The sequence below is a fragment of the Nipponia nippon genome, unplaced genomic scaffold, assembly GCF_047370975.1.
Source record: "Nipponia nippon isolate SJK-2023a ecotype South Korea unplaced genomic scaffold, ASM4737097v1 scaffold_24, whole genome shotgun sequence".
In the NCBI taxonomy this organism is placed as follows: Eukaryota; Metazoa; Chordata; class Aves; order Pelecaniformes; family Threskiornithidae; genus Nipponia; species Nipponia nippon.
The window spans coordinates 6844306-6872023 of NW_028262341.1; the positions used below are offsets into that span (position 1 = coordinate 6844306).

General features: G+C 37.7%; 1 protein-coding gene across 3 annotated transcripts in view; it reads right to left on the minus strand.

The window, feature by feature from the left end:
* The window catches only part of MCTP1 (multiple C2 and transmembrane domain containing 1), a 282391-nt gene that overhangs the window by 113194 nt on the left and 141479 nt on the right, over window positions 1-27718 (minus strand). For all 3 annotated transcript variants that reach the window (XM_087761501.1, XM_087761499.1, XM_087761500.1), the window contains 3 exons: window positions 18453-18623; window positions 16718-16848; window positions 4791-4977 (listed from right to left, as the gene is read on the minus strand). In XM_087761501.1, coding sequence (XP_087617627.1) covers window positions 4791-4977; window positions 16718-16848; window positions 18453-18623 — 489 coding nt within the window. The remainder of the gene's footprint in view (window positions 1-4790; window positions 4978-16717; window positions 16849-18452; window positions 18624-27718) is intronic.

Consider the following 27718-nt stretch of genomic DNA (forward strand, 5'->3'; position numbering starts at 1 on the left):
AATGATTAAATACAACACTGATTCTACTGAATTAATTCCCTAATACTACATGAACAACTGTCCATCAACATTTTAAATGACAGCAGTGTATTAACAAAATTAATACAAATAATAAAACACCTCCTCTCCCTGAATACTTTTGTGAGATCTATGTTCATATGTTCACTTTGATGGCTCCAAAAATATTTTGAACAGTGACTTAGGGCCAATATTGCTTTTGTCATAGCTGACCATTATGTGCAAGCTTGCATATAGCATATATGCATATATATAAGCTTGCATATAGCTTGCAAATAGCATTAGCAAAAACAATCAAAAGAGGATTATAACAACTTAATAATTTTCATAATAATCACGTGCAAAAAAGATAAAAAAATGAATTAAAAGATGGTTCCAATTCCATGGCAGAAAGCTCTTACTATAAATCATTATTTTTTTTAACATAAATTTCTGCAATATCTATATGTATTAAGAAGAGGAAGAAAAAATTAAAGAGTAGACTAACACTTGTGTTTATTCATCCAACAGTTTTAGAAAGCTGCTTGGAAAGTGTGTTCTGTTGCTGTAATTTTTCAAATAACTAAAAGTAACAAACTGGGAGTATTGCACCAGTTAGGTGTGATATGCTAAAATTCTCAAGCTCTAACTGTAAATATAATTTAAAAGTTGCAGAATTTCAAATGATAGAACACTGAATGCAACTTTGAATCTGCAATCAATTAATAACAAACTGGGCATTATCATTCAGTTTTTAGATAACCTAAGGGAGGAACTCCAAAAGAGGAGACTAAAATTAGATTTTCAAATCTATTTTAAATCATATATATATGTGGCCTAAGTTTTGGTTGTTTTTGCAAGTCTTGTTCATAAATACTAGCACGTACCTTTATTTTGAAGTATTTTAAAATCTGGACTAATGCATTTAATGCCTGCAGCCTTTTCTAAAATTTTAATGTAGTGCAAGTGAAACCTTTTCCACTGCTTATGATAATGCCCAGATTTCTAGAAAATGCAAACATCAGGTAAAACACCAAGTCAACAATTCTTTAGTTTATTATGAAGGCAAAATCGACTGTTATGGAATACCAGAATAAATAACATCACTGATCTGAAAACCACAGGTGCTGCTTAAATGAAATATTAAATGTCAGCTTGCAAAAGCTACAGTATGTTTATGCATAGGTAACCTATCCATTAAAATGTTAGACATATAATATGCATCCCTGTCTTTTTATTAATAAGACAATTCTAACAGTTAAATCACACTCTGATATTAATTTCACAAGACCCAACTGACCATTTAATGTTTACAGTGAAGGTTTGACCTTGGTATACTGAACTGAGGAATCCAGTTAAGTGTGGTACCCAACATGCTACTTACATACAAATATACGCATGCATGTTATCACAGGATAATGGTTAATAAATTTTTATCATTTTTAACATGTTAATCATCAGAAATATGGCTTAAAAATACTGATGGCCAACTTTAATCAGCACACACTTAACCCTCTGTTTATGTGCTCACAAGCTGAGGGTGGCAGACACAGTGTTACAGACAGCACTGTTATAATTCAAAAGCACGTTGGCACCATCCCTCATTTATTACAATAACAATCAAGGTTTGGAAGCTTCTTATCAGAACTGGTACTACAACAGAGATAATTCTGCTCTAATACTATGATGAAAGTGAAAGGATTTACAAAAATGTTTCCACATTTTACCCAAGTTTCCCAATGACCGAAACAAACACCAAGCTGCAGAAAGACAACAAAGCAAAAACCGAAAGCCAAGCCAACTGCCCCCCTTCCTGGAATGCCATACAATCCCTTTTCCAAATTTCATCTTGGTAAGCTCATTCTGCACAAAGGCACCAGTGCTGCATTTCACTTTGCTACCTTTGTTAGCATCCTGCAGAATAATTATTTTTGAACTTTTAGTTCCAGCAAGTCAGCTGGCTTAGATTCATTTACTGCACATCGTGACTGCAGAGACTGCTGAAAATGTATACACTGCCACGGCAGAGACTCTGGAAAAGCAAATGACTTTAATACATTACTTTAAATACATAACTTTAAGTAATGATTTATCAGATGATATTCTGTCTTCTTATTTATGATTATTGTTGAAGGCCTCAAAACCCGCATGGTTTCTGAAGCCTGAAATTTCCATAGCAGAGGAATTCGTGATTTGCTGTGAATCTTTTCAGCCCTCAATAGATGGGAAAAGATTGAAATGCTCTGGATATGAGTCCTCTTTATTTTTTTAATGAAAGGCTGTATAATATATTTTCTGTATGGCTGCAGCAGCTGTCAGGGAGAGCATCTCAGTTCAGCTCTATTATGGGAGAAGCAATACCCCATCCTATGGCATGGAGATACACTGAGGGGCCAGTACTGATTGACAGCTTGTCACCATGACGTCTTATTCCATCTCTGTTATGGAGAAAATTAATGTCACACCACCAGCCTTATGACTCGCTGTCATCTTAGAACTGCTCACCTTTTATCAATGCTCTAAATAACATTTCAAGCCCATCGTCTCACGGTGGACAATCTGGTCAAGGGACATTAAATCGGATGACTGTGAAATGTCATAATAAAAATGGAATGCTAACAACTTCTTCTCTAAACTAGCTCCTCTGGTTTTTAAAATGTGACAAGGGGGACCGCGGGTTCAGCACACCCGCTCTGAAAAGGTCATACAATCTCTCTTGGTCTGTACCCATTAATGCGCCCCCCTCCTCACCCCAAAAGGAATTAATCTTTTCAGACAATTGTGGTAAAATAATGGTTCAAACAGTAATGCCTGTTTAATTTGTAAGGCTCTGATGTTCAGCTACAAATGGTTAAATGACAGTAATAGAGTCATTTTCAAAGGCTATTTGATCTGATGGCAAGGTCAGCTCATTAACTGTTTTTGGCTGCAGAAAGGGTGTAAAATAAATTTCTCAACTGGAAGCTAGATTTTTTAAGAGCACAAAAAATAAACCCCAAAATACAGCCACTCAATGGGGAACAGTACGTCTTGCTAATTGCATACTCTTTCTTTTTACCAGTTCTGAAGTAGAGATATGAATACCAAAGACAAATGAAACACCAGTGAAAAGAAACTATTTGAATTTCACTAATTCTTGTCATTTCATTCTTCTGCTCTCCACTGGCCATTTTAATAAAAACAGTAAAATTTATCAAAAAGGTATATCGATGCTACAATTTTCAAAAACACATGATGAGGAATTCATTCCTCTGCAATATGAACATCTTCCAAAAATATAAATGTTTTCAAGTGCATACCATAATGTAAATATAAGAAAAGACACCTACCCATGAATATGTAAGAAACAAAAATAAATACTTCTGTCTTACACCACATAATTATGCTTTACACTGGGGACAAAAAATTGAGAATTTAGGAAAAACAATTAATAATACACAGTCATAACATGTTTCTATACTGCTCTATACTGCTACTAAATTATCAAAACCATCAGTATCACTTGACTGCCGTATCATCACACACAACAATCCACAGAAATACGGTATTGTTGCACTTGGTAGCAAGAAGTATGTCACCTCAAAAACGTACCTGTCAGAAATTTATTATATTTATAAAGATCTATCGTATCAACCACAGACTGTCTTGGTGGATTCCAAAATGTGCAATAACTCTCTTAATTGTAATTATTTTTCAACGATGGTGCACAATACCTTAGCTCTCAGTTGCTTTAGGAATATTATGTTTAGCCTCACTAAGTCACCTCTATTAAACTGTGTTTATGATAACACTATTGGTGTATGAGTTGTACAAGCATTAGCAGACAGCTGATTCAGTGGAGATAGCCAGAATAAATTTGCTGAAGCGCACATCCTGCTAATCTGTTTGAAGAATATTGTACAGCATTAGTACTAGCACTTCATGTTATCTGCACAGCCTGATAAGGTACATCTTTATTAAATTCAGTTATTGAAAGGATGTCAGTCATGGAATAGGAATATTTTAAAATCTAAAAAAAAATTAAGCGGTTCTTTGTTAGTCAGAGCTTGGTTTAATGGCTGAGTGTCTAGAGAAGCCTTTCTAAACACCTGGCAGCATTGTACAATAAAAGCTTTGTAATTTTAAGTGGAAATAGCTTTTTTTTTTTCCCCCCTTTCTCCGTGTGTAGTCAGACAGTTACTTTTAGTGATTTAGGTATTAGCAAATGCTGGAGTAAGAGCTCCCCTCTCTGTTGCTTTGATAAAACTACACAGATTCTGTGTAATGTGAGGATGCTGGGAAATGAAAATAATTTGCTTCAGAATATTTTGAAATGGAAATATTGTTTATAACAATTATTTTGATGATACAAAATACCGCTCCAGCCTCTAATGTGCAGACAAAAAAAAAGTTTTCTTGTTCTTTAGTAAATGCTCAAAAAAAAGCTGAAAACTATTGGCACCTCAAACCATTTGGCATAAACACTCACTGGAAACTGTACAGTCACTGAGTGACTCCTTAGTTATTTCGTGCTTGGTAAAAATTATCTGCAAGGCAGTAAAATTAACTCTTTATGTCACATGATCATATCAAATAGCTGAATTACTATGTAAAAAATACCTTATTGTATAAAGAGGATTTGTAGCCTTGATGTTACCTGTACCAGCCATGATAACATTAGTAACGAGTTTAAATGATTCCATTGGCTGACTGTTATAGGGATATAAGGGACATATGTAGAATTTTCCCCCCCGATACTTATTATTTATGTAAGCAAACGTTTTGCAAACAAAGGGCAAAAGAGAACTCCATACATATCTCTTCAGTATCTCCTCTCGCTCCTTCTGGTCCTCCAGGGAGTTGACGGAGACGTCAGAGATAGTGACTGCAGCTGAGGCTGTGAGAGTGACCAGCAACACCAGGCATCCCTCTCCCTCCTCCAGCGGCATCTCCAACTTGTGGGTTTGCTCTTTACTCAGGGTTGACAGGTCAACCTGGCACCTAGAAGCAAACATTTTCCATCAGTATGTGGTTTTCTTCACATCAAACAAGAGCACATTGGTTTACTTGCGTTCAGCTGGACAAAAAAACAAATCAGTAGAAATTCCTTCCCAGTTTCTGGAAGGATTTCACTTCAGCTTCAACCCATGCCACTTGCTTGATTTTTTTTTTTTAAAGCTACAACGTGTTATGCATGTGAACAATAAATACTAAAAAGAACGTAAAGACACTAGAAACAAGGTTACATAATGCGCCTTACTCAAACGCAAAGAGAATTTTAAAAATCATTTCAGATGCAAACTGTACTTTTTAATCATGCCTCTTGTATAAACACAAAACGTAAGTTTTGATGTGAACGTTTTTGATACCATTCACCTAACAACAGTAAAAATCCTCTGTTAAAAAATCTGTGTGGACTTAATTGAGATGGAGTTAACATGACTGAGCATAGAAAAACACGACTTGAGCACCACCCAAAAGGCTCAGCTCTCTTGTGGTAAGCTGTGTGTGGCTCAGGATCAAAGCTTCATGCAGGCATCCAGGATAAAATTTGATGCCACAACCCCCTATATAATAAGATGTCTCACGTTGTAATGAGCAGGGACTGCTTATAACTGTGCAGAGTGGCTGAAGCCAATCCACCCTGCTTGATCCCTTTCTGAATAACCCTGGCTGCACCATACACTGAACTAATGAAGAATGGCTCCATACATGCCAGCCAGCAGAAATAGCTTTGCAACACCTTTAAAAATAAAAGGCAGAGCATGGAAGGAAAAACAGTATCACTGCTAACAAAGAGCTGACCATAGGCTTTTAATTAAAACAAGAGTACCTTAGGGTTAGCAATTAGTTTGCGCACAGCTTAGAAGTATTAATATTTTAATTTGTATAATTCACAAGTTTCAGCTTTCCTAGACTGCAACTCTGAGCACATCTAGAAATTCAACACCTATGTCAAATGTGATGTTGGCCTGCACTGCACAGGAATTTCTGTGAAAAAGCACTGTTTGGAATACTTCTACCTGTAGCATCTCCCAGTAATGTTTTGCCAATTCATTACTCTAAATAAAAACAATAACAATATTGAAATAAAGTAAACGAATATATTCTATATATCATTAAGCCACTGAATACTCTATTTTTAACAGCGATTATTTAATGTGACAAGCACATGTTCTATATGCCACTCTCACTAAACAAAACATCTAGCAAACTCTTTTCATAAAATGTCAATTGATTTTGAAGAGAAAGATAATGTGATGACCGCAGGGCCAATAAACTGAGAAAAAGGTGGCAGACATGAATAAATAGGCATTTAAGGACAGCAAATAGCCAATTATGACAATAAATGCGGCCTCATAAAATGGGCACTGTGCTATCACAGGCAGATTAGATTTGCTACAGGAAAATTTCCTTTTAATTTTTTTTTTAAACATTTACTGTCTGTTGTGCAGCTGTCAAAATTAAACTACTGCAAAGCTCATACAGTAACAAGGTTCAATTATTTTACAATGAAAAGATTTCTAACTGACATAGCATTCTGAGCTTAATGTTTACCTTTTATTTTGAACCCCTGTGATGATAAGGAGTAAGAAATGAAATTAACAACAGCAAGGAAAGACTAAAGCTGTTGCTGTCAGTACAGGCTGATGGTCAATATAAGTTTTGTACAGGCTGTCAAATTTTTATTTTATTTTATCTAGGCTGGAGTGAGGAGTATAAAGCCCTCCTTAAGATAATACATATTGTAATCCAGCATTCAAAGCTGGAGTAGGTTGAGATGCCCCTGGTGTTAAATATTCTTTGATAGTTTACTTCAAACCAGATACCCTGCAAAAATACGTCTCTGCAACAATATTGCGACTTTAACTAATAATCATTGAAAGCAGCAGTCCAAACTCTCTTATAGTCAGTAAAAGAAACAGAAAGTTATTATGATACAAGTAATGCAGAAATAATCCACCCCTCACTCAAAAATAGGCAAAAAAAGCTACCCCCACTGGAACAAAAAAACACTATATGCATCAGAAAACTGCAATGACTGTAAAATCACAGGGTTTACATCAGAGCTACAAGCTCCAAGTTCTTCAATTCTTGAAGTTACAGCACTTTTGCAACATTAGCAGTCCACGCTATTTTTTATTTATTTTGAAAGAAGCAACTGACAATTTGATTTTACCCATGCCCCTTTCCTACAGCTATAAAATATTCCTAATAGCACCACATCTAGAACAGATTACCTGACAAATATGTCTCTATTGTCTGCTTGAGAGATCTCCATGAACAGCCCGTCAACAGCTAACTTCCTAAAATCATACAAAGGGTAGGGAGTGATCTCAAGCTTTTGCCAATGAAAGCCTTAACCATTTTACAGGAAAAATATCCTCTGAAGGGCCCTCAGATAATCTGATAAAAAACTATGGTTATTCCATTAAGGAGTGTCACCATTGCACTTCATGGAAATCTAGGTTAAGAGCGTCTCTGTGTGTACACGGTCAGGTGAAAGCACATTTCTTGTTCTGCGCCAGGTCCCTTCCTCTGGCCTCGCAGGAGATGCAGCTCGCATGTGTCTTAACTCGAAGGTGCCGAGGCTCGAGGAGCATTCAGCATGAGGCGAGCGCTTCAGCAGCGCATGCACCTCAGATGAAAGACGAGGCTTTCCAATTTACAGACACTATAAGAAAAACTGCATTTTTTTCCATTAATAGTTGAGTTTTTAGTGAAAAAAAAATTTGACTTTGTTTGTTCTCACACCAAATTTTTCTGCAAAGAAAATTAAACCATTTTTGTTAGATCTACTTTGCCCGCACCAGAGCTTTGCATGGGACCAAAACAGTGAAGGAAGACTGGTTTTATTAAGGCATTACCTAAGCACTAACCCTACCCTAGAATAACCTTTACAGACATCAGTAGGAAACCCGCAAAACTCCTTTTTGGATTACATTTCCTGACAAGCACTGAAATTAACAAAATACTTGTAAAGATAAATAGTTTGGGAAGTTCAAGTTGACAATGCCCCTTTATATTTTACTGAGAGTATATACAAGTATTCTAAGCTTTAAAGCTTTAGTAATGCTGACTTTTACATCAGTTAAGATGTTCTCTTGAAAGACATTTGTCACCTACAACTGTTTCCATGGAGAACAAAGATGCTTTGAGGATGAAGGTGAACTTGAACGTTACCAAAGTGGTGCAGAATGAACACAGTGGTAGAAATTTTTGTCTTGCATTCTCAAATTGAGGACCATGAACAATTACAGCCATTTTGAGAATGCCGTAAGTTGCATGTGACCGGCAGCTGTCACACTGAAAGCAGGAGATAATAGTAATTTTTGACAATTCAGTTTCTTACGGAATTATTATTTACATGCTGCTGCTGAAAGAAAAAGTTCTCCACCTGTGAACAGGTCAGCCTGAAGAATTATGGCAAAAATAGCCATTAACTCCATAGACAGATTTTCAAGCATGGCCATAAATCACATTTGAGGGAACTTTAGTTTTTAGGGCAGTTTGAGCAGTTGCATGACTCCGCTGCTCCATGCTGCATGGTCCCTTCAGTGCACACCTGTGTCAGCAATTAAAAGTGGTGGGCAGGGGCATTGGAATGATTCCCGGGCTGGCTGACCCCTCAGGAAGAGGCACGGAGGCACGTCCCTCCAAATCAGCTCTGCACGTGAACATTATCAGGCACCAAGTGGATCTGGATTTTCAGGCCCCGAGAGATCATAAGGGAGAAAAACCACACAAGTGCCTCAAGCTCATGTGCCAAAGTATCACAGATAAGTTGCTGCAGAAACAGGGTACTGCTCCCATGGAGGAAGATTTGAAGATTCAAGGGGAATCCACCACTTCTCTGAAACTGTTCAGTGTGTTAATTGCCCAAACTGTTAGAAACACATTTCTGATTTATTTTTAATTTGAATATATCTGGCCTTTGGTTCTTTTTATGCCTTTCTTTACTCGGTTGAAAAAGCCTTTAGTGCCTCGTATTTTCTTCTAGTGAAGGTACTCATATACCATAATCATATCTCTTCTTGATCTTCCTTTTGATATGCTAAACACCTTCAGTTCCCTATACATTTCCTTGGAACACATCTCCTACAGCCCTCAAATGACTTTTTGTAACTTTTCTGATCCAGTGAAATTCTCCTGCATCCTTTTTAAAGTGTGGAAGCCAGAACTATATGTAGTATTTTATTATCAGCATGTCTAAGAGGTAAAAATCACCTCCCCTCTCTAGTTCTAACAGAACCTGGAATGTAAGACCGTGTTGGCACCCCGGTGAAATATCCTTGCTAATGAATGAATTACAAAGGTAGCGACATGACATAGAAGGCCTCTTAAAAGCCAGGTGGCCAGGCAAGGGAGAGACAGCAGATAGCGAGATCATTTTCTCACATGACAAAATAAAGCATAAAAGAGGAATTGGCACAATCCTAAGTGATAGGGACAGAAAAGCACCACTTGGCTACAACCCAGGCAACTTAATTATCATCATGACTTGTTCAGGAAGACAGCCTTTTAACTCCACTGTGATCCAGGTCTATGCTGCTCCAAAGGATGCCAAGGAGAGGAAACTGTGCGATTCTGCAATTAGAACTGAGCTGGACACACATCAGAAGCAGCGAGGCATGAACTGCTACAATTCGTGAGACTCCGTATCCTTTATCAGCAGAGTACAATGTTCCAGTAAAACCAAGAAACAAATGGAGAGGGGAAATTCTGCAAAGCGCTGACAGAAAATGACATGGCTCAAAAAGACAGGACTGCAGTAACGTGAAGTTCTTGGAAGAATCAGAGTGCGGCATTTTTAAGTGTAAAGATAATGAGAAAGAAATAAAATGACAGACGCCACATAATGCTTGTGATAGGTGGTGGATAGAGGTGATAGACTGAAAACCAGGAAAGCTCCCAAAGGAGCTGGAGACTGGAACTTGGCTAAGTAGGGCACTGACTGATGGGGAGTGCACTGGCGAGCTTGGGAAGCTGGAGAGGATCCCCGGGAAGCTGGGAGCGCACTGCCTTGCTGCAGAACTCAGCAGGACCTGGGAAACAGTGCTGTTAGGTGCCATGCAGCAACGCGTGGACAGCAGGAAAGAGCCCTGCAGTTTGGGGTAAGTCAGTCTTGGTAATGGAAATACAAGAGCTGCATGAAATACAGGACAATCTCACCTGTCACTGAGCAATACCTGAATACAGACAAGTGATTATTGCTTGCTAAAAGAAATACATGTCCATGGAAAAAAAGTCCATGACATAAAATCCTGTTGATGGATTTTGAAAAGACTGATTAACATTTCCCTAAGCATAATCTTCACAAATAAAACTACAGATTTTTTTTAAATTGTGTGAACAGAAAAAAGAACCTGCAGATGTTTTATAATGTGATTATTTCCTATGTTGTCCCTGTGGCACAGCCTTACACTGCAGACATGCACCGTTAGTGCTACCACCAGTGCAATTCCTTTGCAGCAAAATTAATACTTTCCTCTGTTAAACCAGTCTATTGCTTTCATGAACATTATGTCTTCCTCCAAGGTTCTGCCCTCACTAGTTGCTCCAAGCAACTTTGCAAGAGCTTTCACACAGCTCCAATCTGAGCCTTCCAGAAATCCTCACAAACCCCTATCTACACCCCTAACTGCTTTTTACACTTACTGTCATGTTCCTCATATCTAGGCAGCCATTCCACTTTTCCTTCTCCCTTCCTCTTATTTTTGCCACTCTTACTTCACGTAGTGGAGTACATTTCCATATGCAGGAGACAGAGGGTCAGAAGAAGGATCCATAAACATAATCCACCTTGTGTGCAGCATTCTGTATTTCAGAATACATTGGGGAATACGATCAATTTTGCAACATTACGTGACAATAACAACTGTCAGTAAGAGCTGTAAATAAAATATCTGGTAAGAGAAAGTTACTGAAGATTTGTAAGCCAAAACGGAACCTTTTTTGGCTTTCTAGCAGAACAGCAGTGCCTCTGCATTAATAGCAGAAGTTATAATGTGCAGAGATAGTAATAAATAGGGTGTGGAATACCTGAAGGCCAAATTTTGAGATGCAGTATTTACATCTAACTCCCTTTGACAACAATCAGAAAGGGAGACAGCTCAGCACATCTCGGGATTTGTCAAGGGCAGGCCTGCCAGTAGCATTTTTAGATTTTAATGCTTCAGGAAAAACCTTCATTTTACATAGAGAAATGCATCTGCAATAATTTAACTTTAGTCATCATGTATAATCAACAAACTATTATACACACAGTCTGTTGGTTGTGTGCTTGTCTGTGTTTGCACAGAATGGCTGTGTAATTCACGTGCGCACACAGTTCAGAACTCAAATTACAATAGCATATTGACCGTTATGTTTAAACTTTGAAAATAATACATCCTTCCGAAGTTACTTCAACATGCAGAAATTTTCAGGCCACCACAGGAAAAAAATATTTGAAAGACCAGCGTAAGAAAGTACTATTTACAGTTCCAGAAGAACCCATTTTGTCTCTCTACAGTTTTGCAATATTGAGAAAACTTCAAGATTCATCAATTTTGACCTTAACACAGACTTTCACATCTACTATTCAAAAAAAGAAAATTGCCAGTATTTTAATATAAATCTCAGTCTCCACAACATCTCTAGAAAAAATCTTGGAAGAAACGTTAGCAGTAGCATATTTAGCGTCCTTCACTCAACTTTATATGCATGTTGGAGTACCCATACACAGCTTTACAGCACCACTCAGTTCTCTCTGATAACGTTCAGTCTCCCACAGTGAAATTACATAAATTTCAGTGGGAAAAAATAAAAATGAAAAAGACATAAAACATTTTATATAAAAATCCCACTTCAGTTTACAACTTTGAGTAGTGTATCCCTGTGCTTTCAGATTAATAATGCAGCAGCACAGGTCACATATTGCTTGTATTTATGTGCACCCAAAAAACCCTCTATGACTTCATTACTATGAAAAAAATAAACAGACAAGACAAGACATAACAGATTAGGTGTTGAAAACCTAAATACTTAATTTTCAATATTTTAACTTTTGTATTTCGTAACATCCATTATATGGTGTGTACCCATACACACATACACACACAAAATTGATCTGAATTTTCATGACAATATTCAGAGAGATTATGGGATGTTTCTGTTTTCTACAGGTAAAAATTAATACCTAGCTTTAATGAATATACTACACACAAGGTCTTTTGTTCTTAATTTGCATAAAATGGGAAAAAAGATAGTAGCATCTCTAAATACTGATGAAAATAGATATAGATGAGGTCAACAGTAATTTCCTGGCACAAAATTTGAGTAAAAGTCAATGTCATTTTAAAGATAAACATGCATTTTTCATACCAATAAATAATGCTATAAATCCTGCCGTACTGGATTGCAAATAACTTCAGCTGAATAAAACTGCATGACATGGGATTTACTTATCCTGTATGTTCACAGAAACAACTTGTTCTCTGACAGCACTCATTCTTGGCAATTTATTGCAGCTGTCAGCAGCCAATTTGTTCAGATTACTGCTATGCATAAAGGTGTAACAATGATGAGGATTTATTAGCTGATTATCGTAAAGGTGACAGGATCGCCTTCAAAAACGCAGATGATAAGAAAGTTAAATAATTACATGAAGATTAAAATCATTTCACCTTCATTTTGATCTTAATGTTACCTACATAAACTTACTGCAGTATATGTTTTTAATCACAGGAGTATATTGACTCAATACAGAAGAGAAATGATTTACTCATAGCAAAAACATGTAAATATTAAATGTACTCAAACTGAACAATATACACACATACATATGTATTTCTACTTATCAGATGAAGCAACGACTAATACTGCTTATGCAAGTCCACATGCTTATTTGAATGGAAGAAGGTTGCCCCTGTGGCTTTAGCTGCTGTTGCTTTCCAAAAAAAAGAACTTCTAGACCTCATGTCTTTGGTCCTGGATTTTTTTTTTTTTTTAAATGATATTCAGAAGAATGCCAGAACTTAATCTCCTGCATGATGAATCTCAGTTCTGGTCAAGCCAGTGTTTCCTCATACAAATCAGCATATGATTGGAAATATATTTTCCTCTAAGCTTTTGTATGAGGTCTTTTTCCAGGCTTTTGAAATCCCAAAAGAAACATCGAGATGGTTCTATGATTTAGGTTTTTTAGGATATTCTAAGATGGAGGTTCACAAGTTGCTACATCCTTTAAACTGTGATGGAGAATGCACACAACTGAGACTCAAACAAATTTTACAAACACGTAATGCTCAGAGTTAAGAATGGAAATCAATCAGCACCTCATTTCAGGAATCACCATGCTGATCATGCCTGGGCACTAAGATGAAACTGGAGCTTTACGCTAGTTGTGTGACAGATATATCTTTCTCCTCTGAATTAGGATGCCATGCTGTCACTCGCACCCTCTTAATACCTTCCTCCCTCTTACAAGCCATCCCTTCCATTCCATCCTCCTCCTGTCAAGCTGCCCCAAAGCCAGAATCTCACTTCCATGTCTTCAGCCTTCTTGAACATTTTTCCTTCATCTTTCCGCCCTCAAAAAAGGATTGCAAGCCCAAGCCCTCTCAGTCTGAGCACGCATGCCATCACCACCTTGTCACATTCCCAGCTTCATCCTGGCCCTTAACGTGCTGCAGCCTAATGACTATGATGATAGATGCAGGGCCCACAGAAGTCTAGTTTTGCAATTTCCAGCTTCTTTTATTTCACTGAAGTGTAGCTGAGACAGAGTATCACTGCAGGAGAAGTTACATGTTCTGCTTTGGAATAAAATTTGCAGTTAGAGTTTAGCACAGAAAGAACACTTCAAATCAAGGGGGCTTCCTACGCTGTTTTCCAGGAGGGACCTGGAGTTTGTCCCTTCAACCTTCCACCCGGCGACCCTGTTCTCCCACAGCCAGCTCTGTTTGGAAATGCTGAACCAGTTTTAGAGATGGTACTCTTCAAAAAGATCCCTTGGCAAAGCAGCTCGATAACACCTATTTTGCACGGGAACTTCTGCTGACCTCAACATGTGCTCTGCAAGCAGATGAATACGGAGGACAAAAAAACCAACACTGTGGATGACAGGTGAGAACTGCTCCTTCAACCAACTTTTTCTTCTGTTTTCTCAATTTGGTCTGCTGTTTCCCTCAATGAATAGGATCTCTTCAATCTCAGTCTCCCTAACCATACCTTGGCCAGGGAGGACATCTTCAAGAAATGAATGGTTTCATTTGCATTTAATAAAAATATTGCTATATAATAAATCACCTGTTGCTTGAGCATTACTCAAGAAAGTGGGAAGATCACAGTAAGATGAAAAGAATTACTCTCCATCACTGAGCAATGCTAGAATACTACCAGGAAGTCTTTTGTTTCCCTCCCACAGCCTCATTATCACTCTTCCTGGAACGTGAATCAAAACACTCAATGTACTACATGTGCCTTGAAAGCCACGGAGCTTTAGTCACAGAGCACGATGCGGTCGTGCTTTACAAAATTAATATACATTTAGCACATCACACACATACACAGAGCAAGTCCGTAGTGTCTGTACCAAAGTATTTACAGCTTTTAGAGGCAGCCTTGAAAGGAGAAACTGGAGAAGAGAGGTCAACGTAAAGTGGAGCTGTCAGGTGCCAGTGATTTTTATCCACAGTGACTGCAAAAGAGTACCAGGGAGGGGGAATATTAAGACCTATTTTTGTATTCAGATTGAGCTTGACAAATGACAAAGTTTTTTATGGAAATCTTCATGGAGAGGAATTTGTTTGCAGGTTGCATTATCCAGAGATAAGGTACCAACAGAAGGTGAAATGAGAGCATCTGAAAGGACAAACTGAAGAGGGATTATGCATACACTGACAGCAGACAGGTCACAAAAATCAAGAGCAGCAAGATTTCAGGAAAAATACCACCGATTTTGTTAAAATCGGTTATATACTGCATAAGATTAGTTTTGCCCAAGGAGCATCTTTTTTTGGTATATAAGAATTACATCCATTTAGGAAAATGATAGAAAACAAAACAAAACAAGGTTCTCCCACTGAAAAATGCTAAAGGCTTCAAGCATTCTTCTTAGAGAGAAGATTTCTCATGCTATCAAACTTTTTGGGCCTAAATAAAATGTAGAAATCATTTGTTACTCACATAATAGCATGCAGTAACTAAGAAGAAATAGATGCATGCTTAAGATGTACAACTTTTTTAGGTATCTGAAAAGCTACCTAAGCAGGTCACATGTTTGAAGTTACTGATTTTCCTTCCCTAATTTCTCTATCACATTCTTATTTAGGTTTCAAGTGCCTTGGAGCAAAAATGGTGTCTTTTTATTTTATGCAATGCTCTTAAAAAGACTTTATAATTACTGGTAACAGTAACAACTTCAGTGCTTTGATGACAGTGTTCTGAAAAATCACACGTGAAAACTTGGAATCTCACCATCTTTTGCATAAGGTTAACGTTAAGCAGAAAACAGGAATAATTTCCCAAGGTGTATCACATGTTGTCATAGGACTAAATTATTATGTTACTTCAGAAAAATAGTTATTGTTACCATATGTGCCGACTGAAATCAAGCAAGGGAAAAAAATACAATGTAAACTTCAAGCATAAACATATCACTCCATCCATAGGGTTTCATTATATAAAATAAATGCTACTGTGTACACTTTTTAAAAGCGGTTTTGTCTGATATTAAAGCTGTTTGCTTGTCACAGACTCTGTATGTATTCTGAGTTCGCACAATTTATGGTAGGAAATAAACACAGAATATTATCCAACCGATTTAATTTGATAAAGAAAGCCATTACCCTAAGCGGAATGAGACGGAGGAAAAGGTTAGTAGAAACATAACCACATTGACATCAAAAGTACATTGTTCAGTCTGTGGGATTTCCATTCCTGACTTTAACCACCAAAAAAGTAATTCTACTAGTTAATAGTATCAATGTCCTAGTAAAAGCACCTACAAACAATATTCTAACAATCAATCAAAATATGTAGGATTAATAATAATTACTACTATTATGAATGTATGGATATCAATTAAAGTATGATGTAAACAAATATCTCAGCTTTCAAAACAGCACTGACTTTGTACAGTACAAGACAGTTTTTTCCCCTATTAGCTAAGAGTTAATGCCATTGTTAAAGAACATGAGCATCTTTTTTCTTCCTACATAGTAAAATGGAACATAATCACACAAATTTATACCATTTCTTGAACTCTAAGACAGATCCCAAAGATTCACTTCTCCTGCAAGCGAATTAGATGAATGATGTTATTTCTTTGCCCCAAAAGCTGCGTGTAGTCCAAGACTCTCATTTCATTTACCAAACAGATTAAAAAATAAGTACATAATTTTGGTCTTATGTGCCTATTACAAGTCACGAGAGTTATTTCTGCTCCAAGCCAGACGTTGCCGTATGGAACCTCCTGCATCTTGATTATTGCTCTACAATTAGGATTTTTATTTTGGAAAACTTAAGTCTATCAATTGGTAAAAGCTGCCACCTACTGGTCAACAAAAATTATTTTACACCATCAAAGTAAAGAATTACATCAATGCAGCAAACTGATACTTTGTAAAAAATCCTCCTCCACCTTTAAAAAAAAAAGGCAAGAACAAATGGTCATAAAAAATTGTTTCAATGGCAAGGCTCATTTTAATCATCTGCTCTCATCCCCAGGGAACAAGAAGGCTGTAATTGCACAAACCTGCCAATAAAATCATCTTTTTTGCCAGCATCTTTGTCCCACACGGTAATATCAATAATTCCACCTCGTTCTTCATAGAGATGAAAGTCAAACTGCTCCCTCCACTGAGGATTCAGAGTTTTTGGCACGATCTGAAAGGAGAGCAAAAAGAAAGTCATGCTGCATTGTGCAGGCATACACTTTCTTGAATTGTAAACTTGATCTTTAGAGTCTGTTCAGGAAGTTTTTTCTATTTGCAGTGTATGTATCTTAAGCAGTGAGAATTAAAAAATAGTGATTAGAGAAGACTACAGGCCAGTTCTCTCATGCCTCTCTGACACAACACCAACCTCCAAAATCCTGCAACCTGTCACTTTCAAAAGCCTCCTGAACAAAGGATTTTCCCTGGGAATGGATCCATTTTTCTGTAGAATAATTATGCCCTCTCTTGAGTGGCAGTTAGCTGCAAAGTTATGTGTCTGAGCCTGAAGTAAAACAAAGCACCTGCAATGACAAGTAGATGGTGACTCTAAGTATTTAAACAGAAACAATTTTATCATGTCCTCTTTCCCCAGCTGCAGTAATACTGGGAGAAAGATGATACTATGGTTTACTTTTTATGGAATAATACTCCTTTATTTTTCAAAACCGTATTTTACTTCCTTTCCTTTGCAAGGATGAAAGTAGCTTCCTCAATCATTTTCAGTCCAGTTACTTCTGACAAAAGAAGTAACTTCAGTGGACTTCAGTCCATGTACTTCTGACCACGCTCTGAAGAACAGAAAGCCTGCACATTTTTCTATCACAATGCAAAAGCAGTAGTCACAGTAGTCACACCTGTCCTGAGCAAGAATGGTAACTGCCTAGTACCCTCCCTATGATGCAATTGCTACTTTCTACATCCACCAGTTCCACTGGCTTGAAAATATGGAAAAATCAGAGGATTAAAACACAGAAATGCTATGAAAATTTTTAAGTCACAAAAGCATGAAATTTGATTTCTTCTAATTTCAGATTAAGAAGCCCTAAGGTGGGCTCACAGGTCTGCAAATGTGGCACCTAAATGCTCCTGGCCTCTTCCTTACTTTGCCCTTCATCTGGCTGTGAAAACCACATGGGCTGTCATGGCCATTGAGAGAGGAAGGTCATGTGTGTCGTTAGCAGTCCCAGCATCTTCTATAAACACTCATTTTCAAACCAACAGAGATCAAATAGGGAAATAAAAAATAATAGCAAGAAAGCCAAGCAAGTCTCCACCATCATTTTCTCCCTGATCAATCGTCTCTGCCTGTTAAGGTCATACATATACAAAACTTTAATGAAACTTGCTGTAAGGACACAATGAGGAAAGTGAGATTATAAGCATGACATGGTTTGAGGATAAGACCACGCAAAGGATCAAGCCAGAAAGGCACAAAGGTGGTATCCACTTGTCAGAATCACTCCACATCTCTCCCTTGCCATGAATGACCCCAACAGGAAATAAAAGCCAACACAAACCTGTATGGAAAATCAGGTGTGCCTCCCTGCCACCCTGCATTTTTCAGTGCTACGTTTTTCCCCATCTAGTATTATTTTGGCTTATAATGAAATAAAAAGAAACATCTAAACAAAGCTCCAGGTGCTCTGACAGCTCATTAATACAACAATAAATCTCCTTCACTATATAAACAGTCATGCAAGCCAAAAAACCACAAACAGGAACAAAACATTCCAAACACAGCCAATGTGCATTTTAGGTCACAGTTAAAATTACCTTGCTCTTGTACTTCTGATGCCCCAACCGGAACTTCACATAAGGATCACTTAGTCCATTTGCATCCATAGCCTTAAGTTCACGACCTTCTATTAAGGTAACGCTAACTATCCCTCTCCATAGCTGAGATTTTCGGTGCAGGTCTGAGAGACGTAAGCTCTGGGTCTGAAACTTTAGGGAAATAAAAACATAGATTTAGTTAAAACAATACCAAACATTTCCCCTGCATTTTAATGTTCAATTTTATATAACCACGAATGTAAAACAACCACCTTAAGCCATTTTGAAGTTATTTGACAGTATATATGTAAACTACATTACAAAGAATTACTTGGACAGAAACACAACAGCGACAAATACGCAGGTAGTATCTGTTTTTGCAGAAACAAGCAGAACAAATGCTACTTAAGGAAATGTTCAGAACAAAAAAAATAAGCGTTTTTTCCTGCTTCACTTCTCCCTCTGCAGATAGAACTAACAACATTACAAACAAATGTTACAGTCTCTTGTATTAGTAGCATATGATTGAATGAACTTGAACAACCACTAAAATAAACATAAAAAACAGCAAGAAAATGAAACTTCCATTAAAATAATATAAACCCACCATGAGAAGCATGGACCACAGAAAAATATGTCAATAAACTCCTGTGCACATGACAACTATCTCAGCCTCTAAAATGATGTGGTATTTTCAGAAACAGCAGGGAAAACTGAATTAAATACCAACACATTAGTTCAAGAGTTTCAAAACAACACGTTGCAGAGCCTCTGATCGGAACTGGGCAGGAATTTGTGGACTGTGAACCCTCAGCCGCTGACTTTGGGGGCTAGAAGAAAATTTGCATGCACCCACACAAACCAGGTGGCCACAGCATTCATCAATGAACTCCACTGGGGGCAGGAGAGTGGGTAGTTATAGATTTGAGTAACTTAAGATCATCTCCAGCTTGCTCTGAGCTATAGGGGGTACAAGGTACTACCAGGCGCCTCCAGAACTGGGAAATCACCTTTGCATGCCTCAGGTAGGCAAACACGTCTCAGGTGCATCTAAGAAGCAAGGCTGCCAAAGGCTCTCCCTTTCATCGTTGTATTCATTCAAGGTTACCTTATTTAAAATTGGAATACTAGATACCTAAACAATATTTAAACTCACAAATTATTATTTCTAGGAATCAAAAAAAGCAAGTCTGCATGTATACCCAGCTGTACATACATCAAATGTATTAATTTTCTTTATTGTGCAGTGTAGTTCGAGCGACAAAGGCTTTATGGGCTCCATACATGGAGGGTTGCAGGGTTGGCTTCATCACTTGCACACCTCCAGTATCTCTGTTAGATGTTTTCCATGCACATTTGGTTTGAGTCTTTCAGAGGGCAAACACAGCTGGACGGTTACAGCTATACAAGTGCCCAGGGCAGGAATTTTACTTCATTACCCAGAGAAAATTATAGAAAGCACACTAGAGTATAATCACTAGATTATAATCTGCATTTACCAGACTCCAGAGAGAAGCATTATACATGAGGACTGGGGCCACCGGGGTTGGAACAAATATGAATAACATGCTTTTAGCAGTATTTCAGATATCATATTGGCACGTATTTATATTTTCTAATGGCTATTCATTCCAAGCAGTATGGTTACTCCCAAAATATCTCACTATATTTATTAAAGATTTCTCTTCCTGAGGTGAAGGATTTGACTGCAGAGAAACTTCTCAGAAACTTGCTGTTTCTCTAAAGGCAAACAAGGAACTGTGGACTTCAGCTGAGAAGTGGAATAATCTTTCATTTAACCTGTGACATGAAGGAGCAGTGGGGCACCAGAAAGCAGAAACTCTACAAAAGTTAGGGCACAGCTGGGAAACTCAGTTGTCAGAAGAGATTTCATTTACAACATGGGAACATTATTAAACGTCATACTTTTTTTCTCAGCACAAATAATCCTTTTGTTGGGGGTATACAATCAACATTGCCTTTTGAAGAAGTTGTAGGTTTTTTTTTTCTTGTTCCAGTTTCTTAGAACATTTTAGAGCAAAAGAAAGACTGAATACTAAATAACCAAAACTGATTCTGCCCTGAACATAAAGTGATGACAGATAGAGAAAGAAGAGACAAGGCACGTTTAGGAAGGTATTTCATACTGGGACAGAAGCAGTGGTTAGTTGAGACTTATTTTGGCAAAGAATACACAGTTATTGGCATTTTTTTTTAAGAGTTGAGTGGGAATACAAATGATTTTCAGAATACTATCATGGAAAATAAGCATGAGTTTGCATTTACAACTCTTCTAAAAAGTAAAGCTTAAGCATAACTGCATAGCTCTCTACTTCACTAATCACAAATGAGACGGTGAATCATTCGGAGAGTATACTTGATCTAAATTCCATATTTTTAACGGCTCTTAAAATAATTTGCTGCATTAGAGCAGCTGCCACCATATAAAACACACTGATTTTTTATGACCAGTAGGGAGTTTCATCAACAGAGGTAATTTACATACAAGGTGGCAGCGCAACATCTAAATGACCACGCAGAGAGCGTAAAATGACAGACGGGTCAGACAGGAGTTTACAAGAGTCAGGCAGAAACCCTGAGAACAAGGATATTTTGCTGGGGAAAGCCCTTTTGGGACAGAGCCAGATCTCACAGTCTGCGACCCGCAAAGCGCCTTGTGGATCCCAGTGGCATGTTGACCGATAGTGAAGCTGCAGAGTCTCTCTCTCAATCTGCTGGAAGTAAAGCTGCCAGCTGCTAAAAATAAAGTGGTGTGGGCTGGTTGTGGCTGTTTCTTCCTCAAGGTATGGCATTTGGACCATGGTGGTGCTTTTTTCTCCCTGTCTATATTGGTGACACACAGATCCATGGAACAGCAAAAGGGAGACATACTGAAAGAGTCAGGGTACAACTAGCTGGATCTAAAGCTATTGAGATTCCCTGGATGTGAAAGGCACAGGCTGTGTGGTCTTCTCCAGCAAGAATAACTTCCAACTGGTATTTTTCTTGTTTCCAAGTGACATTGAACAGCATCTGAACAGACGTCTAAAACACGCCTTCCTTCCAGCCAAAGTCATCCTTATCCTCAGAAATTACAGATATTGACATAATCTCTAATTTCATATAGTCTTTCTTGTAGGAAGTAAAATAAATAAATACGAATTCTTAGATTTCAAGTCAATTTTGACAAGAAGCTAATAGACGAAACAATGGGAAAATAAGACTGATTTCACATTGTAGAGTTCTTCCCTTATGAAGTTAATTTCACAGTGCGAGACAGGTACTTCATTTCTAGGGACATTTTTAGGTATCTAAGCAACCTTCTGTAATCCAGCCCACAGTGAGTTAGTTACAAAGTCAGAAGGGAAACTGGGAGAGTAAAATAAAGAAATGAGCGCAGATCTTTCCAAGTTTCTCCTATGAAGGAATATTTCTCCAGACTAATTCTAATTGTTAGATAACTTATTTCTCACAAAAAACAGGTAATGCATTTTGCATTCTGGCTTCACTCTTCTGCCACAAACAAACAAAAACATGAAGAAACTGCACAGCTTTTAATTTCTCTGGGAACAGATGGAAAGCTACATATTTCGTAATATTCCATCTGAAACCGGCCAAACTGTATATATAATGCCACAATTTGGAAAGAAGCAAGGTCAAGGTCTCAGGCCACATCTAACCGACAGTGAGCTACAAAAATGCCTTCAATGGGATCATGATGATCCCTTCTTAATACTTCCTTGTTGTGAGTAAGCACGTTTTATAAATGGACTACTAACGATAGTTACTGCAATATGAAAGAACATTTACCTTAAGTTATTATCAAGTATATTTTACATTTTAGGATATTTTAATTCTAGGTAAAGCTAATCTAATTTTCTGTAGTTGAGGAATTTACACTGCCCTATACTGTGTGTTTTCAGTATGACTGCCATGTTAAATCTGGTTTAGGATGTTTGCTCTAACAACCAGATATTGTCACTCTAGTAGCAATCTTGTGGTGACACTACAATATTTGTAATAAGAGCTGATACTTTTGCAGCATTTTGCACATTTTTGTGGTTTGCTAAATCCAACAATTGTGCATTCTACTTAAGTGCACTTGCTGGAGCCAGCTCAGGTGTAATGTGGTGAAGGCTGTGACTCTATTAAGCACTCACTATGACTTGCATTTTCTGGAAAAGGGTGGAAATATTTATACAAGACAACGGTGTGCCGGCAGATGTCAGAGAGGCTATGTCAGTACAATCCTAACTTTCACCCTTGTCTTCCTCCCAGCAACCCCTCTTGGAAACTATGGTTGGAATATGTGAAAGCCAATGGGTCTCCTGATGATCCTGTTATTGCCTGGGATGACCAGTGCCACCATGGTCCTCACACTGACGTGAATGTGACACACAGAAGGACCGTGACCACTCAGACTTGACAGAAACTCCCTGTGCTTTCAGAATTGTAGGCAGAAAACCCACACTAAAATGCTACTCTGCTGTTTTGATTGTTAACCATATCAGCGGTTATCACTCACATATAAGTAATGCAAATATAAGCCTCACCAAATATTTGCATAATTTTTATAACCAGATGTCTAACAGACAAGTGTATCTATTCTGACGTTTTTTACTTCTATTCCATTATTTAATAGCTTTCCATCAAGCACCATTTACATCTGATAAACTGACATCTAGAACCCCATGGCTTACAAAAGCAAATATTTTCTCAATCTTAAAAGGTTCTTCTTAAAAACCCCAACCCAGTAATTCTACCTTCTATTCTGAAATTCCACAGAGTTTTGCTTGAAAGATTCTGGTTGAAAGACTGAACTGATTGCAAAGTCCTTCAATTAAGAAATATCATACAACTCTATGCTTCTGCTTGTCTTTGCAATCCTTACACTGTGATTTGCTATTGCCCATTTTATTTTCCACTCAAGAGGCATTTCATTCCAGTGGAAAAGCAGTTGTTTCCATTTTAAAACAGCAAAAAATTCTTCATAAGGCTTTTGATATTAGGAAAAGGAAAATCAGGAGTCACATAAACTAAATATTTTGAGTTGGGCATAAAGGCACCAGTTAATAAGGCCATAGTTTTTCGCACTTTAGAAGAGAAGGTGACATCTTATCTTTTCCTCCAGGTTTTACTGGAACATTCTGACTTGATAGGGCATAGCAGATAATTATTAAAAACATTTTCCTCTACTATGTTTGGCTAATGATGCCAAACCACTTGTTCCTTTGTTTGTCCTTAAATTAAAGCACTCAAAAGGTTTTTCTGGTGTTTTCTTAATGTGTCATTAATGTAGCAAGTTGAATGCGGGGTCTGATCATGTTTGAACTTAATTTAATGGCAATTCTCCCACAGAGGTGAAAAGGGCAAGAGCAGACCTTTAATCAGATGAAAATAATTTTCAGTAAAATGAACATTTCTGACAGAGCTCTCTCTCGGTATGCTTTGGCTAAAAGGTACTGTCTATTCAAATACCTTTGCTTAAATAGTTATGGTTACACAGGAAAATATGAGCTAATCTTATTTCTTCGTATACAAATTGTGAATAGAGTCAGTGAGTGTATTAGTTAGATCTTAATGAGTGTAGGATTTATTGAAATAAACTATTTATATGGGATAGCACCTCACTCGCTCTCTAGCGGAGCCAATAAAAAATTTTCAGGATAAACAACTTACCATCAGGAAACGTTGTTCAGAGAAAATCAAACCTCTGTGTGAGAACATGTCCATTTTCTCAGAACTTTGAACAAAACCAAGGAATATAAACTACCTGGTCAGCCAGTATTATGGCTTTTGGTGACCCATCCTCCTATGAGTGTCTATAGGACCCCTAACTCATCAGTACCCTGTCTAGTGAACACAGGAGATACCAGGGTTCCCGCGCAAGTTCACAACCAGGAAGGACAACTGTTGCCAATGAGGCAAAAATTAAACCAACACTTTCTGATCTTCAGTTTGGAAGATGAAATTAATACTGAGACAGCGTGGTCACTCGCATACTCCAGCCCTGTAAAGTAAGCAAGCAGAAAGAGATGATGTTGACAATTGAACAAACCAACCTTAATTTCCAAATGTCTTCCATCCTGAAAGCTTAGGAAAAGAAGACTCAGGTGCTGCACCTTCCTCTCAATTATTGAGTAAAAATGGATACTTTGCTTACTTGTGTAGCACACTCTACATGCTCTATATAAACTACCAGAACTTCTCAGCAGGTGTCAGACCCCAGTGCTCTTATCTTAGACAGTGTACTTTGTTGTCCTACAGGACTACAAGCACAATGAAGCCTATGCAGGTTCTCAGATGAAAGCAAAATACATTTATCTGTCACATTGCTTTTCTCTGGGAATGGCCAATAAATCCACATTGTGTAAAGTCCCTCTATGTTACAGCAGAAGCTGAGAGACATATAAAGTATCTGCAATTGCTAGTGCAGTCCCTGTCCTTATAAAGAGGCTTCCTCCATGCTCTACACTATCAGTGAGTGAAAATACAGCAATCGCTGTTAGCAAACCAGTCTGACCACGTAGCTTCACTGGGTCTAGCTGGGATGGAGGTCACTTTCCTCACGGCAGCCCGTACAGTGCTGTGCTTTGCATTTGTAGCTAAACCAGTGTTGATAACACAGCAACATTTTGGCTATTGCTGATCAGTGCTTGCACGGCATCAAGGGTTTGTGCTGGCTGGGGTCAACCCACCAGACTTGTTAATTTCTCCCATCTTCTCACTATTCATTCTGACCTATTTTCTGCTCACAGTAAAACTTCATTCCAAATACCACTGTTCTGCTTCCTCTTACACGCTCCTAATCGTTAGTGTTTGAGCACCTCAAAACTTCCCTCTGCATTAAGTACATATATATACACACATATATATTTCAAAGGATCATTTTTTTTTCAGACTCACTCTAAAATGTGTATATAAATTGTGCCCAAATCACTGTGACAAAACATATCCATCTGTGTTGTGGGAAGAGATGAGCTTAATTAGCACTATGGGAGATACTGTTAGACACTAGGGAAAAAAACAGCCTTTAATGGAAATGATAGTTAAGCACTGGGACCGACTCTAGGGAGGTTGTAGAATATCCATCACTGCAGATTTTTAAGGACAGATTAAACAAACACCTGTCAAACACAGTTTAGCTGTCATTGTTCCCACTTTAGGGTAGGAAGACAACTTTTCAGGCTCTTATTCCTATTTTCTGTCTTTTTTGCACCTATCCTGCACACAGGTAGATTTTTGAATATGCCAGACACCTGAAATCCCAGGAAGTGAGGTTCGGCCTGGACACTGACAATACCTGCCTTGCCATCAGCCTTGTCTTCCAGAGACATTCCTGTTACCTTCCCAAGTTCTCTGTCTCGTATTTTTTTGCCTCATCTCTCCCACTCAGCACAGTGAGGATAAAACTTTCAAAGCAAGCTCTGTGTGGATTACCCTGTAAGCAAATAGTACCACCTGAATCCACTATCCCTCACCCTTTTCTGAATTAACCTCCTGTAATCACACAGCAAATCGTACAGCAACAGAGGGAAAAGGTGATTTTTCATAAAATTTTTACTAGTATCTTCAGATTCTTTACAGAAAAGTCTGCCTGCTCTAAATAAAATTAAATGCTCTTTGAGAAAGAGCGTCCAAAGAAAGGCTTCTGCTTAAGTTAATGCAAACAATTAATTGTCAAATGCAGGTAGAACTACCTGACAAGTCTAAAAAAAAAATAAAAGCTGTGTTTATCTAAAAACTGCAACATTAACTCTTCTGGCGGAGCACCATCTGCAGAGACAATCCTTACTAGAAGGAGGCAACAACCATAAAATACCTGACATTTTGTACCAAAAGCACTTTTAAAAAAAAAAAAAAAAAAAAAGAAGATTGCAAGCTCTTCCCATTTCCAGCTATAATCAAGGGAAAGTTTTGATTTTGACTGAAAAATACCAATGTCTCTATATATGTTATATATACATATAAATCAGTGCTGAATTATAAATACAGCTTCATTGACCTCAAGTTTAGTATTTATGCTTTTGATTTTAAAGTTAAATTCTACTTCACATTAAAAAGTGCTAGATGCAGTGAGACTTTATCTTTTAAATATGTTGGCAGTAAAGGCACGGGAAAAATAATGAAATTTCATCATTAGAAGCTAAGAGAAAAATGAGGAGGAAGTGCTTCATTAAAAAGAACATCATTTTTGTACACGAGAAAAAATAGTGCATTTAAACAGTCCCTTCTCTGTCATCAGCTTTAGGCTTAATAATGGTTAAGAAAATTTTAAGCTTTTTTTTACTATTATTTTTGACAGCACTGCACTGAACACTACAAAAATGACAAGGAGAAAGGGAGCAATATGTGCATTTCTTACTCGACTTTATACTGCTAACATTTTAATAGGCTCCCTTCCCATACCCTTTCCCCAGCTATTGATTAAGCCTCTGTGCTGCAGAGAATTAGTAAATAAGAAGTCAGAATTGATTTTTTCTTGTTTTCATAGCTAGAGGAAAAAGGAGAAAACAGCTCTTCCGAATTCGTCTGCACTGGCTTGTGCTGGAAATAGCAATGCTTTACTTCTCATCACACAGAAAGCTTTCACCTCAAGGATTCTGTAATGGAAATCACTTCACCAATTAGCACTATTCATCCCACTGTTAGAAGCAGTGTTGACTATTAGTAATAAATTACCTCTCTTGCAACCTTAGGCTTTTCTGTGCTCCTTTTATACCTAGACCGCAATAACTGTTTTACCAAATTAGATCTGTTATCCAGACAGTTGAGAAAGCAAGAGAGAAGCAGGAAGTTTGTTTCCTTCAATCCAAAGAAGGAGAGCCATCAGGAAAGTCCCCTTCTTCAGGAGCAGAATTAATGAAAAAAGGAAAATCTGCAGTGGATATGCAGAACCACAGAAGCAGAACAGGTCAGAGCCATACACTGACTGGAAAGCCATTTTGCACAGGTCAAAATTTTTCCAATAGCTTTTTAAGAAGAAAAACAAAGCTAAAAATTCCTGTATTTGGTTTAAATGAATGACTGATTATTCAGATCCTACAAGCACTGTCTTTTTCCTGTAGCACTTGTCAGCTAACCCACAGAATATCCAACAAACTGAACTCTACGCCACAGGAACTGAGGCATGGGCACATCGAGATTATTGAGCAAACACCTGGATCACAAAATAGTGCATGAAACATTGAATAATCCACTTCCACCTTTACTTGAGGTGTAATGAATCTTCGAACAGACATAGAGGTAGAAATGGGGCTGCTCCC